The following is a 13,476-nucleotide window of genomic DNA, read 5'->3' as shown; positions in this document are numbered from 1 at the left end:
AGTTATGGTAGAGAACATGCTCATGGGCTACCTTTGGAAGCTCAGCTGTCTGAAGATACTGGTGAGGATAGTAGGCTGATAATGAGCAGCAAGTTGCAGCAGAGAATTTCCCAAAATTTATGGATACAAAAGAATGGTTGAAGGCAAAGAAACAAGAAGTAAAATATTAAAGAGGGGGAAGAAAACCATGACAGCAAACAAATGTGGATGGCATGAGGGGGGAAACAACAATAAAACAACACAACAAAGGTACTTGTATGAAAAGCTGCTTCAGGCAGAAATAGCTCAAATACTCTAGAGGAGATAATGCACATAGTTCATGCTATCTCTATATGCATCCTTATGTAAATATAAGGTATAATGATAATATGCACTAAAGTTGATACTACAAGTTGCAAAGGGGGGAAAATATCTAAAACCGGTAGCCTCCAGTGCTTTTGATACATATACGATGTGCATATATGCATAGGCAACAAGATACAATATGGGCAACAATATATGTGTATGGGTAATACAGTATATAATAATATAAAATCTTTTCATGCAAAGAAAGGAGTAGACGAAGTGAGATTAAGAGTATTTTTCAGTGCTGTTTTATTTTGCAGGAAGTAGGCAAGATTTTGGTTATGGAAGTTTTATGGGCAAGGATTTGGATTTATGGAGGGAACTATAAGTAAAGAAGTTATGTGGGAGCTGGCAAACATAAGCATTGATTTATCTAGGGTTTTTTGAATGAGAAGACTGTGCTGAGAGGATGAGAAGTGGCTAGGTTAATATATAGGGTACATCTTATGACTGTGTGTGTGAATTGCTCAACCAAATAGGAGTGTTGAAAGGGTGTGTTTTTTTCCAGTGGCTAGGGAATCAAATGGAGATTTATGACATGTTCTTTCTTTTTTTTGTTGCTTGTGGGTGGTTGTTGTTCCCCCCCCCCCTTGTCTTATCATGGGGTACTAATTGCTGGTGTCCTGTGTGACCGTGAGTAACGTGCTACATCTTTGGGTCTCTTACGCTCTTTGAAAACATGGACTAGTCTTTTCTGTGTCTCTGTGGAGTCGTGGTGTCACAGGGGCTGTGAAGTGCACTACTCGTACTGCTGCTGCTGTGAAGTACACAACAAGGTTTATATTAATGGGAAGTAAAGGTTGGAGTTTAATGATGGACCTCACAGAGAGGGCAAAGGAACCAAGAACAGAAAGTACAATTCAAAGTGGGTTAATTCAGAACTCTGGCAAAGGGAATGGTTCCCATTTTAAATGGTTGCATGGTGTCTTGTGAAGCCTTTGTAAAATAAGGAAAATGCCTTCCTCATCGATGTTGAGACCTATTTTATATGATTCTCAGGATCATTGTAAATCATATGATATTTCCTGAGGAAGGAAAGTAGAGATTGTAGTTCTTCAGCCAGAGGAGGAGAGAGAAGTAACAAAGATGCCTGGTAGACTGGAGATCGTAAATTGGTTATGAGGTCAGATGAAAGGTAAGCAGGAGGAGAGTAAGAAAAACTTTTGACTTGGAAGGATGTTTAAGAAATAAAAATAAAGAATGAGAAGGCAAATGCATGAGTAAGTGCAAGCTGGATCAAGTAGAAGAAACTAAAAAATAAGTTTTAAGGGAGGAGTGAAATCGGAGAAACTTTGTGTTTAGAGGAACCTAATAAGAGAATAAGTTACAGTGAAAAGGGAGATGAAGTTAAGCATTATAGTAAAGGACAGAAGGAAAGAAGAACTAATTGGTCAAAATCAGCATCACCTTCCATGAGATGCAGTGGTTGAAAGTCTTCCAAGTGATACAGAGAGAAGTGCCCAACAAAGTTAATGCAGCCATTGAAATGGTGAGAGCAAGAGAAGGCAGTGATGCTTCAGAAGCCATCACTCATGCTGAAATAAAAAGGGAGAGTGGGGCTTTACTGAATATGAGGAGGTAATGGGAGGAAGGGGGAGAGAGAGGAGTGTTTCCACTGAATCTACTATAATCAGAAGAGGAGAGCAGAAATAAAAAATAAGGTGGTCAAGATTCTAGGTGAAGAGCTAGAAAAGATAACCAGTCACAAAACTTGAAAAAATAAGATCTGAAGAGAGCTTTGTTTCTGTAGCCTGCCTTGCTTTAGACAATAACGAACTAGTAGATTTTAAAATGTTGAGGCGTTCTTTGGTTTTGTTTGGTTTTGTTTTTTACTGGTAGACTGTAACTAATCATTTACAAGTAGAACAAAATACAGATTCTACTTGTATGTGCTTTTTCTGCAGTGGACAGTAGTGCTGATGAGGCCATGATTGATCTGTTGGCTGGATTGGAGAATGATGGATATCGGATGGGACATCACAAAACACTCTCTCACCATCGTTCTCTTGGAAGCTGTCGAAATTCTCAGAACAGTGATGATGAAGAAAATGAGCCACAGTGCGAGAAAGAAGAAATGGAACTTAGCTTGTTAATGTCCCAAAGGTGGGACAGTAGCACTGAAGAGCCTGGGCCAAAAAGAAGGTACATATGTGGTTTTCTTTTCTTAATATGTTCTTTTCTGCCAGATCCTTCTTCCCTCCCGTGCTGTTTTGAAGTGTGTTATGAGCCCAGTGAGCTGTAGAGAGGTCTCTGGCAGTGTTGGAAAAAATCTTTGCAGATCTTGGGATAATATGGAGTTATTTAGATGATGCTGTGAATCATCAATTTTATATTAAGGTTAAATGTTTAGGTTTGGCTAGACCTAAGCTGCTAGTTTGCTGTTTGAGGAAAAATTGAGTAGGTTCTTTTGTCCTACAAGTCCAAATACAAAAACACTTCAGTTGCAACCTCCTTTTTAAGGTCAAACCTTGGATGTAGTACAAATGTTAAGGTGTATCTTGTACATCTCACGTGCCTGTAACTTTTACTGAAATGAATATTTAAGAAGTATTCCTGTGAAGACTGACCCAGAAGCCTGAGAAAAACACTCATTTGTTTCCATGCTCAAAGCTTAAATCAAAACATAGATGTCGCTCGCTCTGCTGGACTGCTAAAGGTCAGCAGCTTGAATATTTTTGAGGCCAAAATTCTTGGAACACCTTCTCAGGTTGTAATGACCTTTTGTATAGCCTGCACTGACAGGCGTTGAGAGAAGCTATATCCAGTTTTTCTTCACCCCTGCTTTGGGCAGACCTTCTAGTATTTATAATTCTATTTGAAAGATGAGAGACTTCGCAGACGTAATGTTTTGGGTTTTTTTAACGTCAGAAATAATAATTATAGTAGGATTCAGAGAGCAAGAGAGGCATGGAAATGTCTTTTCTTTCCTGAAGACATACAGAAAAGTTGTAACAGAATCAGAAGTTAGATCATTAGTCTCCTAGTTCTAGAGAAATTAATCTCTAAAGCTACTTTTCCTATCTGACCTTTGATTTTCTTAGGTTTTTTCCCTCACAGTAGTCTGAGAAGTTGGAATTTCCGTCTAAAACACTTAATGTTAATTTTCAGTGTAGTAGTAGTTTCTGTGTAAAAGCTATACCTTGCAGAATTTATTAGCTCAGGCACAGCTCTGTATGGGCATGAGTGCAGTAGAGACAGGTAAGATTCTGAAGCAATTAACTACTTCAATGCAATAAAGAATCCTATTTATAAACTCATAAGACTTGATGAGCTGGCTCACAAATAACTCAGATATGCCTACACCTTAATCCCAGAGAGAAAGTACTAGGGAGAAGGTACATACCAGGTGCCTCCATAGGGAGCCAGCTCATGTTCAGAGGGAATTACAAGCTTTGCTTCACTATGATCTCTGCAGAATTTGGACTGGCTTCAGAAGAGAGCATGGGTATCTCTGCCCCCTGCATTATTCTGCTCATGCAGAAAGAGCCAGTTTGAGTCTAATGATGGATCCAACCTTATTCTGCTCAGGCTCATTGTCTGTACTGCTTCCTAATGCATCCGACCATATCCATATTAATACTTTTCTTTTGTTGGGTGTTCACCAATCTTTCATTATCTCAAAATATATTGTGATGATGAGGAGTAGCAACACCCTACTGACTGAGTTAAATGGCTTGGGTTTGATTTAAGCTGAACTGGAGCAAAAAGCCCATCAAGACCTGGACTGGTTCGCGTATGGCGGTCTCATGCTGCATTATGCAAATTTTCCTGGAATCTGAACTGGTGGGCTGGTATGTGGAGAGATCCAAGTTACCTGCAGAAGCTGTCTCCAGCCTGACTGGGCGTACTAAAGTTGACAAATATTTGCTTCACGCATGGGATTATAGCATAATTCAGGTTGGAAGAAATATCTAAATGCTAGGTAGTCCAGTGCCCTGGTCAACGCAGCTTTGGATAGATCAGTTGCCCAGGGCCTTATCTGATCAAGGTTTGAACATCTCCAAAGACAGAGATTGCAGAGCCTATATGGGCAACTGTTCCCACACTGGAGTGTTTGAACATCCTCATAATGAAGGATGTTATCCTTGTACCTAGCATCCTGAGGCAGCTCTGTGCCCATTGCCCTTTTCATATCACCAAGCACCTTTGAATCTGGTTTCATCTTCTTTATATCCACTCATTGCATACTTGACAAATGCAACAAGATCTCCTCTTAGTTTTTTTTTCACGGCTGAATAAATCCCATTCCCTTAGCTTCCCCTTATACATCACATGTTCGAGCCCCTAGTCACCCTGGTGCTCCTCAGCTGGATTTACTCCAGTTTGTCAGTGTCTGTCTTGTAGTGGGGTTCCCAAAACTGAGCACAATACTCCAGATACAGCCTCACACCTACTGAAATTGGCTACATTTTGCAGTCATAGCCCAAGATGCAACTGCCCTTCTTTGCTACAAAGGCGCACTGCACACTCTCAGGTTCAGCTCATTGTCCGCCAGGGCTTTTGTATCGTTTTCCACAAAGCCACTTCTTAGCCAGCTCTCTCCCTGCCTTAGCAGTGCTTGGAGTTATTTCATCCCATTTGTGGGACATTTGGATTTCTCTTTTTTGAAGTCCATGAAGTTCCTGTCAGCTCATTCACTAGCGTATTGATATCCCTCAGAATAGCAGCCCTGCTTTCCAGAGTATTGACTCCTCTCCCCAGTTTGATATTCTTTTGCATATAGAGCTGAATGTCTTTGCACTGAACTTTTCCACGTTTGGGGAACATAGAAGAGGGAGAACTAAGCTCAGTTAGGTCATGGCCACTGTGTACCTAGCTGTGCTTGTTAGTTAGGTCTCTCTTCCAAGTCGCACTGCTTCCAGACTTGAGTTAGTCTGGAAATTATGTAGCTATATTTGAGTCTGTTGTTCCTGAACTACTAAAGATGGCTTGATCTCAGTTGGCTCAGTGCTGAGCACATACAGATGTCCTTGTTTTTGTGATACATATAATTCAGGCTCTGGTCAAAGTTCATAGACTGTATTTAGGTTATTGTGGATTTTCCTTCCTGCAACATCAAAACAGTTGTATTTATACCTTTTAAGGTACTACACAATAATGTTTTCATATATCAAGCTACCTTTATTATTTTTATTGTTATTATTTAAAAAGCAAGCACCAAAAAAAGAAAAAGCACCACCAAACTTCAGTTCCCATATAAAGCCATTGAGAAACCAAATTCCTAAGGGCTTCTGGGGTTGTTATATACTAGAGGGTTTGGTTTGGGGGTTTTGCTGCTTTTTTTTTTTTTTTTGTCCCCATATAAAGCCATGCCACCTTAAAAACCTGAAAAAAATCATGGAACCTTCTTTATGGATCTTCTACTTTTTTTTTTTTTCCCCCAGCAGATTTATGGCTGTAAAAATGGCAATGTAAAACAATTAACTTACTTAAATTGCCTTTACCAACAGCAGCTTCAGAATGTTAAAGAATGGATGGAAGTAAACATTGTTTTTGTGGCTGTGCTTTAGTTTAGCTTGCCAAGAGACAGAATTGTTATAATACAGTAAAGATTCCTTTAAAAAAAAAAAGTAAACAGCTGTTTGCTAAGAGCTAAACTGAAATAATTTTGCATAGTTGGTTTAGTCTTCAAATTTCAAGCACTTTTAAGCAATATTAAAATTCAGTAAAACTGAAATAAAATTAAGCATCTAAATGCCTTCTAACTTCTTAAGCTAGTGAATCGTGCTATTTTGCTGTAGTTTTTAAATGGTTGGTTGCCACTGTTGCCTCTTAAAACAGTAACATTGAATAATATTTTGAGTTTCTCAGTGAGAAACATTACAAATTGTTTTTTCCCCTTTGCTCCCCCATATTACACAACCATATAGCACCACACCCCTTTGATTTTGAGGTTCCCTGTGGTTACTGGTATTTGCTAAGAGAAGTATTGTGCACTAATTAGTTCCTTCATTTTCTCTAGGTCAGCTGGCAAAAATATGCATCGAAGTTCAACAGAAGAGGATTCATCTTCAGAGGAAGAAATGGAGTGGAGTGGTAACAACATGCTCCTAACTAATCTCTCTATACCTCAGTTAGATGGGACTGCAGATGAAAATGGTGGTAAGTAAATAGGAAAACAGCTTTGGAAGTTGAATTATTACCTGGGTTGTAGATCGTTTTCAGATCAATTTGCTAATTCTCAAAAGTGCTAACCACTTTCAATTCTTGTTTCAATTGGAAGGAAGTGTTCTCAATGGATTGCAGAAGCAGGTCCTTAACATATCCCTTATAAACCAACAATATTTTAATCTCAGTGCCCTCTACAAATTACCAGAATCTGCTTTTCCTATTATATGAATGATCCAAAACAGGACATATTTAAATTAGTTTTATGGAAAAGATAGTTACCTTGCTGCAAGTGATATATTTCTGCTACTAGTTGTTATGCAAATATGGTGTTAAGATTAATGATTCTGTAGGATCATTTACCCTGCTAGGATTTAATTGTAAATAGTAAGTGTATTATTGTATGAATTTACATCTTTCTTTGCTTTGCAAGTATTTGCCACGTGTACTAAAATACAGTGAACCTTTGTTTGAGCCTGTGTTTCATTCAGCAGATTGCATGGTCACATCTTGGGATTGCATGAGTTAAAACTATACCGTGACAAAGCTGATGCAGAAGAAACTCTAGATTTTGCCTTTCAAAATCTATAAAAAAGTATATTAAGCTGTATAGGTACCTCTTGCCATCTCTTTATAACCTGCTGTTGTTGATCAAAATAACCTTAGTTAATAGAACACACACTTTAAGATTAGGCAAATATATAAGTGTCATTATTTGTTTCATTAGACAATTGACATATTTTCACATTTATAAAATCCTGTTGAGCAAAACAATGTAAAATGTGTGGATCTTGGGGGATTCACTTTTGTTCTTGGTCTAATCAACAGTAATTGTTCTTTGTTTAGAAGTGTCGTGTTAGTCATACTTCATTGCCTTTAAAATTTGAAATTTATGGTTAATGTCACTTTGTACACAAGATTCATTCTTAATCCATAGTACCAACTGTTTGTGCTCATGCATGTACCTAATTTCCTATTATTGCATTTGCTCTTCAGGGCAGGAATGTAATCCTTTACAAAATTTCTGTAGTATTGTGTCTCTTGAAGCTATTTGACAAAAATAGTGAACATCATATGTTAGTATATAAAACATATGTCTTGATATATCTATTAGCAAATCTGTATTAGAGAAAGTGATCTATATGATCTTATTACATAGAGAACCACAACTATTCTTTTGTATTACTGTTTAAAGCATAGTTTGCTTTTTCCTTTGCTTTTATAGGTATAATGGTGGGGTTAATACGTGACTTGATGTACTCATAATATGATATGGTGTGTTGCAAAATATATAATTGCAATTTCCTTATTTGCAGTACCTTGTAATTTAAGGGAAAAAGGGAAAAAGGATGCTTCTGGCTAATGAGACGGTATCTTAAGTCATTGTTTAAATTTTAGAATATGTTAAGTATATAAAACATCACTTGCAGAAGAAGAGTATCAGCTTAGGAGGAGTTTATTACTGTGAACTTTCACATCAACTTCTTATAATAGGAGACTTAGTAAATTCAAAACAGATCTCAGTCTAGTTCCTCTGAATTAGAAAATGCTTATCCACACATGAATCTGTGTCCACAAAACCTGACCAGCAAATATTTTGCATTTTTTATGTGTGAACAGTCAGGTATCTTCCAAGTGTTCATTGACACTTCACTAAACTCCCATTTTCTCAGTTTTCAGATAATAATCCTCATTCTTTGTGTGGACTCCTACCCTCAAAGAATCACAGGCAGCATCTCCAAGCTGTGTTTCACAGCTCAGGGACTCTATGCATTAGAAAATGTTATTAGAAACAGATTGAGACTTCCTTTTATTTTTCTCACTTGGCAACAAATAAATTGCTAAGATGAAGGTAGCATGAATCTAAGATACTCCCCAAATTCGTTGAGACTTAAGTAAGGGCCCAAAGGATCCCCCATCTAATACGACAGTGTGCAGCACCTGTTTTCAGGTCATACAGCATGCTTCATAACTCTTATCCCCCTTCAACATTTCAGCTAAAGACGTGTACACACAAACAAATTGCTGTGTGCCAGGAGCTCTGTGGTAACTGCCTCTGTGCAGCTGAAAAAACTTCTTCAAATTACTTTGTGTTCATTGTCATTATGAGCAAGGACACAGTTACTGCAAACCAGTTGTTAATTTGTTACCACCTGCCTGTCCACACTTCCCCTGCAGTAAATGTAGTGAAAGTGTCGGTGAAAGAGAGAAATCATCCTAGGTATCATGTGATGAGTCAGCACAGAACAGTTACTGCAGCACATACTGGTCGCAGACAATCTGTTTGTACTTAGTTACCCTGAAGTGATTTTAGAAGCCTTCTTTCAGAAAACCAGCATGAAGTCTTTGGCAATTATTTGCAAGCCTACCATTTAGGAGTAACTGAGTGAACAGCTGAGACACAAATGTACTGACGATGTGATTTTGATAAAGCAACTCCTGTTCTCAGGGTCTGTAGATGCCATCATTGTAAATGCAATGTGATTTAGAAGAGTTATGTTTCTTGTTTGGATGGGAGGGATTTCAGGAAAATGTAATTAAAATGTATAATGCCTTAGATTATTTTTTTTTTACAGGAAAACTAGAGTAAAATTGCTTGTCTTCCATTTCAGACAATCCTTTGAATAATGAAAGCTCTCGAACTCACTCCTCCGTCATTGCAACAAGCAAAATGTCTGTAAAGACCTCAATCTTTCACAAAGATGCTGCTACACTAGAACCCCCATCTTCTGCTAAAATTACTTTTCAGTGTAAACACACAAGTGCCCTTTCTAACCATGTTTTGAATAACGAAGATTTAGTAGAAGACCTCTCGCAACCAAACACAGAAACAAGACCTGAACTTTCAGTCCATGCTCTTACAAAAGAAAGCACTTACTCAGCAAAGTACCCAACTCCATTCAGCAATAGTACCCATGCAGAAAACGCTCACAAAGAGAGTAATAAAAAAGATACTCTCCCAGTTCCTTCATGTGAAAATAATATTTTTGAGTATGAAGATGATATTTCATCAGTGAGCAGACAGATACCTAGCAGGAAGTATACTAGCATCAGAAAGGCTGAAAAGGATGTCTCTTTTATGCATGTGGGCCGCCACATTGGTGACAGCATGTTGAATAAAAACTTATTTAATTTTTCTGATTTGAGCCACTCCAAAGGTAAAATGTCCTCTGAAGTAAATGAAAAATCCAGCAGTACAAATATAAGTAGTTTTTTTCCAGCAACAGTTACAGAAAGTTGTGAATTGGTATCTTGTTCAGGAGGCAGTCGAACTGTGGTACATCCACTTGAAAATAACACTGATGAAGGTGGCCTTAATAAGCTTAAAATTAGGTATGAGGACTTTCAGGAGCATAAGGCAGAAAAGCCAAGCCTCAGTCAACAAGCAGCACATTATATGTTCTTTCCTAGCGTTGTTCTTTCTAATTGTCTCAGTCGACCACAGAAGTTAGCTCCTGTGACATATAAATTACAGCAAGGCAACAAACAACCCAGGTTGAAGCTGAGTAAAAAGAAACATAGTTTTATCAATCATCAGGAGCCTGCAATTGTAAATGATGTTGCATCAGTGAAGGAAAGCTGCTATACACAAGGTAATGTTTGTAGTAACATTCCTGATAAGGATAGTGCTTTACCTAGTGACTTAGTTCAAATTCCTCTTGAGGCTTTTGAAAACAAAATGCCTACAAGTACTGCTAATTATACTGACTGCCAGTTTGCAGATGGATCTCTCGAAACGGAGCAGTCATTTGGATTATGTGGGAATAAATATACACTCCGAACAAAGCGGAAGGTAAATTATGAGACTGAAGACAGTGAATCAAGCTTTGTCGCACACAACTCAAAAATTAATCTACCTCAACCGATAGAAAGTGTTGAAAGTTTGGATGGGTCTCAGAAGTCTCGAAAGCGTAGAAAACTTTCTAAAAAGTTGCCACCTGTTATTATTAAATATATTATCATCAATAGATTTAGAGGGAGAAAAAATATGCTTGTTAAACTAGGGAAAGTAGATTCCAGTGAGGAAAGAGTAGTACTCACAGAGGAAAAGATGAACTTATATAAAAAGCTTGCACCTTTAAAGGACTTTTGGCCAAAAGTTCCTGACTCTCCTGCAACCAAATATCCTATTTATCCACTAACACCAAAGAAAAGTCACAAAAGGAAAGCAAAACATAAGTCAACCAAGAAAAAAGCTGGAAAACCACAAAAAACAGGTAGCAAAAATATTAAAAGAACTTTATCTTTCAGAAAAAGGACTCACACAATTCTTTCTCCTCCTTCGCCATCCTACAATGCTGAAGCTGAAGACTGTGATTATAACTATAGTGATGTTATGTCTAAGTTAGGTTTTCTTTCTGAGAGAAGCACAAGCCCAGTAAACACATCTCCACCTCGCTGCTGGTCTCCCACTGATCCAAAAGCAGAAGAAATTTTGACCAACCTAGACAGAGAAGCTTTATTTAGTAGGGGGCCTAATATGTACAACAGCAAGACTGTTAATTCTACTGTTGGAAAAAATAGTCGAGCGAAAACTCAGGTTAAGAAATGCAAAAAGAAATTTGCTAGCCCCACTGTACCTACCAAGAAAAAGAAAAAAATTAATCAGGCTGATAAAACAGCAGATGATGGAAAGAAGAAACCTAGAACAAAACAAAGACAAAAAACAGCTGAAAAAGCCTCCTCAAGAAAGCGCATTGTATTTAAAGATGAAAAAGGAAATTCACACTCTACTGCAGAAGTGAAGTTTGTGCTGAAACGTCAAGATCTGCCTGAGATTTCTTACAACTCTGTCAACTCGCAGCCACTTCATAACCGGAAAGACAGTCTTCTTCCTGGCTATGCAGCAGCATATTTACCATCAGCAGCTGATGCGCAAGGTAATTCATCAGGTTTTCATTCATTGATGGAAGTTGATAAGCCTGTAGATCCACAGTGTTTACCTACTTCACGAGAAGACCCTCATTCATCTCTCACATCTACTCCTGTGGCATCTGGAAGGGAAGTACCAAAAATGAGCTTTCAAAGGCCCAGGACTCAAAGTGCTGTATTTAGAATGAAGGATTCCGCTCTCATTCAAAACATATTTGATGCATCTAATCACTCAATTCAGGTAACACAGAATTCGCACATCTCTAAAGATAAGACTTCTGCAAAAGTAGAAGAGGTAAAAAATTTGCAAAACAGGTATTTACCACCAGCTGGGAAATTAAATGAAGCTCGTGACCCATTGGACACAGCAAAGATGGATCAGTTACATGCCACTAACTATTTGCATTGTAAAGACAGTAATCAACAGCAGATTTTTTGTTTACCAGAGGCATCCAAGCATTCTGATCCTTGTTCTTCTATTCTTAAGTCATCTGAGGAAAGCCCTGGGCCACTTCAGTTGCCTAAGAACTGTTTTGTTACATCTTTGAAGAGTCCAGTTAATCAGTTAAGTTGGGATCAAAACCAGAGAGGATTTATTTTGGATATGTCACACTTTAAACCCGAAACAGTAAAACAAAGGTCTCTGTCAGAAACAACCATGCAACCAAAACCCATCTCCCAATATAAAAACAGGACTATAGTAGCCCCATCAGCGTTCAGTGAAGGACAGTCTGGCCTAGCTGTTTTGAAAGAATTGCTCCAGAAGAGACAGCAGAAAGCTCAGAATGCAAATGTTACACAGGAACCGTTACCAGCTAAAACGCAGCTGAGCAGGAACATACCATGCCCTCTTGAACAGAATAAAGCAATCAAGAGATCACGGTCAGTCACATCACCAAGAAAATCTCGTGCTCCCAGGAATACAAAACCTAAAGAAAAGGCACCAAAACTTTCAAAAATGGAGTCTTTAAGCCAGCAGATCAGTAGTCGCATTGATCACTCTGTGTCTGATGACAGCCCCATTTTTTTTTCAGACCCTGGTTTTGAAAGCTGCTACTCGCTTGAAGACAGCTTGTCTCCAGACCACAATTACAACTTTGATATTAATACTATAGGGCAAACTGGATTTTGTAGTTTTTATTCCGCAAGCCAGTTTGTCCCAGCAGATCAACATTTGCCCCAGAAATTCTTGAGTGATGCAGTTCAAGATATTGTATGTGGACAAACAACAGAAAATGATTTCCTATGTCATAATGACCAAAAATCTGAGGAAGAAAAGCAGCATTCTTCAAGCACAAGTAAATGGATACGGTCTGGTTCCCTGAGCCCGGAGCTTTTTGAGAAAACCTCACTGGATAATAATGAGAACCACTGCCATAGCCAATGGAGGAAAAATGTTCATCCTTCAACTTCTAGATCTAGTTCTATCGATACCTCTTGTATGCAGGAGACTGAGGTCTGTTTAAATGACAAATTCAAACTGAGTAGGAATACAGTAAATAAAGAGAGATTTCTTAACCTTCCTCAGCCAACCAGCTCAGACTGGATTCAAAGCCACATTAGAAAAGAAACCACTTTTGAACCCTGTCAACCACTTGATTCAGTTAATACCTCTTTTACACCCATATTGTCTTCTCCTGATGGTGAACTTATAGATGTAGCTTCTGAAGATTTAGAATTATATGTTTCAAGAAACAATGAGGCATTAACTCCAACTCCAGATAGTTCACCAAGATCAACTAGTTCTCCCTCACAATCAAAGAATGGAAGTTTTACACCTCGTACTGCTCACATTCTTAAGCCTCTCATGTCCCCACCTAGTCGTGAAGAAATCATGGCAACTTTGCTAGATCATGATCTCGCAGAAACGATTTATCAGGAACCATTTTGCAGCAATCCTTCAGATGCTCCAGAAAAGCCAAGGTACTGTGTTAAATGCATTTCTGTCTACAGATGCTTGTGATTACATTAAATGTAATTTATTCCTGTAAACAGTTTTATACTGCAATGTGGCACAGATGCATGAAAGATACCATCTGATATACATACATTTGAATTTGAAAATTACTGTACTTCCGGTACAAATACCTGTTTTCATTCATGATACTTCGGTTCTTTATTGCTTGATATTATTGTAGTAAGTGGGAACGT

General features: G+C 38.2%; 1 protein-coding gene across 1 annotated transcript in view; it reads left to right on the top strand.

Annotated features, from left to right (window-relative positions):
* Window positions 1–13,476, top strand: part of REV3L (REV3 like, DNA directed polymerase zeta catalytic subunit) — a 126,148-nt gene that overhangs the window by 71,615 nt on the left and 41,057 nt on the right. Inside the window, exons 11-13 of the mRNA XM_075087453.1 lie at window positions 2,250–2,487; window positions 6,308–6,447; window positions 9,066–13,248. Coding sequence (XP_074943554.1) covers window positions 2,250–2,487; window positions 6,308–6,447; window positions 9,066–13,248 — 4,561 coding nt within the window. The remainder of the gene's footprint in view (window positions 1–2,249; window positions 2,488–6,307; window positions 6,448–9,065; window positions 13,249–13,476) is intronic.

Source organism: Phalacrocorax aristotelis, chromosome 3, assembly GCF_949628215.1.
Source record: "Phalacrocorax aristotelis chromosome 3, bGulAri2.1, whole genome shotgun sequence".
NCBI lineage: Eukaryota > Metazoa > Chordata > Aves > Suliformes > Phalacrocoracidae > Phalacrocorax > Phalacrocorax aristotelis.
Note: the sequence above shows the minus strand (reverse complement) of the source record. Positions and strands in the feature narration are given on the sequence as shown.